This window comes from Hydra vulgaris, chromosome 04 (assembly GCF_038396675.1).
Source record: "Hydra vulgaris chromosome 04, alternate assembly HydraT2T_AEP".
In the NCBI taxonomy this organism is placed as follows: domain Eukaryota; kingdom Metazoa; phylum Cnidaria; class Hydrozoa; order Anthoathecata; family Hydridae; genus Hydra; species Hydra vulgaris.
The window spans coordinates 17,317,501-17,324,457 of NC_088923.1; the positions used below are offsets into that span (position 1 = coordinate 17,317,501).

The following is a 6,957-nucleotide window of genomic DNA, read 5'->3' on the forward strand; positions in this document are numbered from 1 at the left end:
TTGCTAATTTTCATATCCTATTTATCAACTTTTTACATTTAAGTTAGAATTTATGCATTTGGTATTTTGCATCATGTTACCATTATATCATTCAATATTTATATTTTAGTCATATATTCATTAAATATGTCAAAAAATTAAAAGCGAAAATATAAAATAAATAGAATAAAATAAACTACAAATCATAGGACATGGACATAAAGCATCCTTGCAGGAGCAATTACCTAACAAGAGTACTAGTAAAGTCACTAGTTTTAATGTCATCACATATTATTGTAATTTCTTCATTGTGTATTATATCAACATTTTTCTGAAACATTTTTAAAACTATTTCCTTTTTTTGGTGTTGTTCAGGATAATGGTATGGTCTTATTTTTCTTTTCCTCTTATCTTTTCTTGTTTTTCTAAACTTATTAGGCTGCCATTGTTTATCTAACTTTTTATTTGGTGCAAAATTCAAGGGTTGAGTTTGTAATGTTGCCTTCATGGGTATGTCAATTGAGTTTATGCCTTTAATGGCTTTGGCTTGTCTAATCATATCTTCTAATTGTCTGTTTATAGATGGAAGTTGAAGACTTATTATCATGGGATTATTTACTAAAGAACATAACTCATCAACATTTTTTTTAAACCGCTCTGCCTCATTATCAAATACTTGTGGTTTTTTCATCATCTGAACATCTTCTGAAACAACAGCTAATGATGGTTCTTTTATGTTGTTTTTTTTAATTTTCAGAAGAAATGATTGGAGCTTGTGAATATGTTTACAAAGGTTAAAGTTGTCACTGCAATTACACTGGTATAAATGCTCACACAAGCCAATACAGGCAGGATTTATACATAAGTGTGAACATGAACTTTCTTTACATGTATCTTGTAAAATGTCAACTTTATACATTATGTCTTTTGATTGACTTTTCACAGTGTACTCATCTGATGAACATTTAAGAACACAGTCATCTGAAATCAGCATTCCTTTTTCATGACGTTTTTTAAACTTTTTAGGGAGATAGAGTTCCTAGATAAATGTTGTCTCTTTTGTGTCTCCAATAATCATCTTCCTCAATTTTCGAAAGCACTTTGATCAGATTATCTAACCTTTTATTGGGTCGTCTATCCATATAAACTGTTTTCAATTTGTTATGGAATGATTCAAGCAACATATTTGTGTCAGTATCTGCATGCTGAAAGTTCCGAAAAGAAGAAGCCCATTTTTTATGTCGAGAAGCATAGTATGTTACAAAGTAATTTATAAAATTAGGACATATCTTTTCATATGTCTTGACAAAACCATTAATAATTGATGTAAAAACTATTGGATCTTTTTCATCTATCATTGTTTCTAGAATCTGGTAAATTTCTTCTTGTAAATGAGCAGTACCAACTAAACGAAGTTTACTACGCCAGGCGCGTTTTACATGCCATTTACATAGCAAGTGATGTGTATCTCCAAAGACTTTAGAAAAAGCATTCCAGCTAGAGCAATCATCATCTGTCATAACTGCATTAACTTTGACTGGATTAGTACATCGCTTCTTTATTTCCTCTAAAAATGGAGTTATAGTTTGTTCATCAGAATGATTAGAAATAAAAAAAGCTACTGGATAGCCCCTTTTAAAATCATCACGGACAAGCAAAGTTACCAGTGGAAAGGCATACTGATTAGTGCTATGTGTAGAATCAATACAAACAATTTCTGCCCCATGCTTTTCAAACATTGCCAGTTGCTGCTTAGTTTGTATAGCAATAACAAATAAATCCTTGTTGATATCAATATCATCATACACTTTAGGCCCAATAATAGCAGGTTACCCTTGTGGTTTATATACAAGAATGCTATTAAACTCTTCACACATTAATTTTTGAACAAGTAAATAAGTTGAAGTGCTATCATCTGGGTGAAGCTGACATCCCTTTTTTATGACTTGGTTAATATCAGAAATGTTCTTTTTTGTAAGGAGATTGGATTTAGTAAGAACAATATTATCTCCATTAACTCTATTTTCGCGTTCTCCAAAACTCTCTCTAAGATCATGATTTACTGGTACGCCAATAGATAATTTAGCAGAAATGTTATTTTTTACATTATCTGGGATTGGCTGGTACATAGTATTAGTAACAGAAATAGTATGATTGTGAGTTTTTATGTAACACACATTTGTGGTTCCATTTTTCTTCATGTTAACAATCATTCTAGCAGGACAGAAAGCATCTGATTTAACACTACCTCTGAAGTATCTTTTATTTGTTTTTCTTGGAGGTTCTTTTGCAGAGCGATGTGGTTTTGAATGACCATCAACTTGACAAATAAAATAACTTGTTTTTGTTTCTTTGCTGCTTTGTTTACTTCCAGTTTGTTTACTGAAAAATACATAATTATCAATCTCGTCTTTTTCTTTCCATGTTAAGAACTCGGATTCTGAGGAAAACTCATAGGTTTCTGTAGAAAATTTGCCTTTATGATACTCCTCTACGTGTTTAATCAATTTTATTTTTTGAAAAAAAACTTGGTTACAGTTTTTATAATAACAAGGAGTTCTTTTATCTCTGCACTGGTTGTCAGCGAATATGGCCTTATGCATCAGCAGTGTATGCCTTTTTAAACTATCTTATCTTGAAAATGATCTCATACAAGTGGAGCATGTAAAACTAAAAATCAAACTTTTTTGTTAAATTAAAGTTAAAAGTCAGTATTTAAGATATTTGACAAATATTTCACCTAGGAGTTTTCATAAGGCACAACTGAGCATCAGATAAACTAGTTAAGGGATTGAACAAAGATGCTATATAAAAAATAAATATAAAATATTTTAGAAACAAACATTGAAGCACAAAATAAGGATATATCACAAATTCAAAAAATAATGAAATCTCTATAAAATGTAAAAATTATAATTAAATTAAAATTCAAAACTTTCCCAAACACGATAAAAAATAAATTAGAATATAACTAACTTATCCAAATCAAATTATCACGAAAAGAGTTACTCTTTCAAAAAAACTTTTTTTAAGTTTATTTTGTATAATTATTCATAACAAAATTCGCACTGATACACTAGAACAATATAGAAATAAAAAGACTTGCTTGTGAACAAAATAATATCAATAAAGGGAGACTTTTACATTTTGTAATAGTTTACAAATGGAAGACTTTCCCCAATTGAAAAACTTGAAATTGAAAATTGAAAACAAATTTACAAAAAAAGGGAAGCAAAATAGGAAAAAACTAACAATAGAAAATAATGAGACTGTTTTGAAAAAATCTTGTAGGGAACACTTTTTCCTTACTCATAATGAGAAAACTGTGTCTCAAAAGTAAAAATTTCATTAAAGGTAGACTTACACATTTGAAAAAACTTCAGAAATAGAAGATATCATCTCACAAGTAATAATTTCATTAAGGGGAGACTTACACACTTAAAAAAACTTCTCACAATAAATAATACAATAAAGGGGAGAATTACACACTTTAAAAAAAGGGAAAATTGTGTCTTAAAAATAATAATTTCATTAAGGGGAGACTTACACAAAGACATTCATTAAGGGGAGACTTAAAAAAAAAACTTTACAAAGAAAAGACTTTGTTTCACTAGGAACAACTTCATTATAGGGAGTAATAATGTAATTGTTACTTGTGAAAAAAAGTCTTCCCTTCGTAAAGTTTTTAGGTAATAATTTTTTTAAGGGGAGACTTACACACTTCAAAAAACTTTACAAAGTGAAAATTGGGGAAAATTGGGAAAAAAGAAAAAAAAGTTTCTCACAAATAATAATTTTATTAAGGGGAGACTTACATATTAAAAAAAAAAAACTTTACAAATGGAAGACTTTGTTTCACAAGTAACAATTTCATTATACTATAATTTATAGGGAGACTTATGCATTTAAAAAAATTACAAAAATAGAAGATACCATTTCACATTTATAATTTAACTATAGGGAGACTTACACACTTAAAAAAACTTCTCACAATAAATAACTCAATGAAGGGGAGGATTACGCATTTGAAAAAACTTCACAAAGGAAAAATTGTGCCTCATAAGTAATAATTTCATTAAGGGTAGACTTACACACTAAAAAAAACTTCTCACAATTAATAATTTAATGAGGGGGAGAATGACACACTTAAGAAACTTCACAAAGGGAAAATTGTGCCTCATAAGTAATAATTTCATTAAGGGGAGACTTACACACTAAAAAAAACTTCTCACAATTAATAATTTAATGAGGGGGGAAATGACACACTTAAAGAAACTTCACAAAGGAAAAATTTGTCTCACAAGTAATAATTTCATAAAAGGGAGACTTACACATTAAAAAATACTTTACAAAGAGAAGACTTTGTTTCACAAGTAACAATTTCATTTTAGGGAGACTTACGCATATAAAGAATTTCAGAAATAGAAGATATTTTCTCACATGTAATAATTTAATTATAGGGAGACTTATATACTTAAAAATACTTCTCACAATAATTAATTCAAAAAAGAGGGAGAATTACACACTTAAAGAAACTTCACAAATGGAAAATTTGTCTCACAAATAATAATTTCATTAAGGGGAGACTTACACATTTTAAAAAAAACTTTACAAAGGTAAGACTTTGTTTCACAAGCAACAAATTTATTATAGGGAGACTTACACATTTGAAAAAGTTTGTGTTCTGACAAGTTCATTTTTTTTTTTTAAATTCGATTCAAAAGTTTTTTCATTCGTTTCATTCATTGCTAAACTCACAAAAGAGAACAACTTATTTTATAAATAAATTTAAAAAAGAACCTGGTGAAAGCTTTAACTTTTCCACTTCTTTTTCTGCATAGGAAGCTTCACAATCATTTGAAGACATTTTTTAAACAAATTTTAGTTTTAAGCGTGAGAATAATTTTGCGAATTTTTGAAGCGGGTCAATTATACGGGCTCAAAATGTTAGCGTGTGTAATTCTCCCCTACGTAAAACTCCTACAATACTTGTCTCCTATATTCTTTAAATTTTTTAAACGTTGATTGGTTCACTCAGAAATACATCATTTTCACGGAAAATAGCCAAAATTGCTTCTTAATTTACGGAAAATATAATTTACGGTTTATTTTAAATATAATTTATTTTATAGTTTATTATATAATGTAGTTTATTTTAAGGATAAATCTTCTGCGGCTGGAAATTCAGCCGCTCTAAACGTTGAAAAATTGCTTCTGCGGCTGAAAATTAACGCATGCGCTTATATTCTGTTTACATTTTAAATGTTGTATTTCTCCTGACGCGAGTGCACGTGTGTAAAAGCAAACTAAATTAATGGTTGATCTTGTTATTGGAAAACTGTTTGAGAGTTGCAGTGAAGTTGAACTGTTTATTAATGATTTTTGCAGCAAAAATTACCATCCTGTTAGTCAAAGACATAATGTGACGGTTGCTGCATACAACAAGAAAGTAAACTATTATATAATCTATTAATTTCGCTAGTATCATTTACACTTCAAATAGTCAATAAAGTTAAACTATTATTGCAAAGTATTTATCACTTATGTATAAAGTATCCATTTTTTAGTTTATTGTTTTTCTTGAATTTCTTATTCACCAATTGACCTAAATCTTGTTCAATTGCTTATGTTTACTTTTTTTATAACTCAATATTCACTTATGGTCAATTATTCTTGAATTATTAATGCATCAAATGCTTAGCTAATATAATGGAAGAGTTTATGCGAACTGATTACTGAATTACACTATAAATATTTAATATTCAAAATTGATTTTTTTTTTGTACATTCTTGTATTCATTTTTATTACATGTTTTACATATTACACAAAAGTCATACTTTTTACATGGACAGTTTATTTCCTTGCTGTTAATTTCGTTTTTATCATTTAGTTATTAAATTGTTAAATTATATCATTTTTTATTTTAATTCCACTATTTTTATTTGAGTTGTTACTAGTACTATTATTATAGGAGTTATTGTTTTATATGCTAAATCTTCTATTATCTATATTATTATAGCTCTAACATAACCAATATTGATTGTTTTTATTATTTTAATGATATTTACCAAAAATTTTGTACTATTTAATTATTATTTTTTATAAAGACTTTTAATAAATTTAATTATTAATATCGTGGCTATTATTGTTGTTATTATTATTAGTATTATTATTGTTATTATTATTGTTATTATTTTCATTATCATTCATCATTGTTATTGTTAATACTTTTTATACCTTAGTTATTGATATTATTAGCTTTTTACTACTATTATTTACGTAGCTATTTACTCATAAATCATTATCTCTAGATCCTTTCAATTATTACAAAAGTTCATTTTCACTAGTTTAAACTATAACTTTAAACTGTCATCTGTGTAAAAAAAAATAAGTTTAAGTTGCCGCTCAATTGAATGTGACATTTTTTTGTTCTGGACTCATTGAAAATGCAGCAGGCTTGATACTGAGTACAATTTACTACAATTAAATCGCTCACTGCGGCATTGTGTAAGTTGTACAAAGTGTGTCTTTCCATTTACAAATGTACCAGATAATGAATTCAAATTACTATTACATTCTGAAAAAATTCTTATAAATGATGGTTTACCTCCGTCAATAAATCTCTTTCCATCGTCTCATTTAAATAAAGTTTCTAATCAAATTAGTGATTATATTTTGTCTCATGTTTTAGATTCAGATGAAGAAATCCATGCATCAATAGACATATGTCTATTGATTTCTAAATTAGAACACTATGGTGTTCGTGGTGTTGTAAGTGACTGGTTTTGCTCTTATCTTACAGGTTGGAAACAATTTGTAAGTATTAATGGTTATAATTCTACTGATAAATCTGTTGAGTCCGGTGTTCCTCAAGGTTCTGTTCTTGATCCTCTTTTGTTATTTATTTATGTTAATGACATAAACAACTCTATTTGCTTCTTGTCAATTCATCTTTTTGCTGATGACACAAACCTATT

General features: G+C 28.0%; 1 protein-coding gene across 3 annotated transcripts in view; it reads right to left on the minus strand.

Annotated features, from left to right (window-relative positions):
* Positions 1-4,896, minus strand: part of LOC136079611 (uncharacterized) — a 23,162-nt gene extending 18,266 nt beyond the window's left edge. For all 3 annotated transcript variants that reach the window (XM_065795652.1, XM_065795651.1, XM_065795650.1), the window contains exons 1-3: positions 4,780-4,896; positions 2,720-2,783; positions 225-2,649 (exon numbers count right to left, since the gene is read on the minus strand). In XM_065795652.1, coding sequence (XP_065651724.1) covers positions 225-973 — 749 coding nt within the window. In that variant the 5' untranslated portion in view covers positions 974-2,649; positions 2,720-2,783; positions 4,780-4,896. The remainder of the gene's footprint in view (positions 1-224; positions 2,650-2,719; positions 2,784-4,779) is intronic.
* Positions 4,897-6,957: the final 2,061 nt, after the last annotated feature.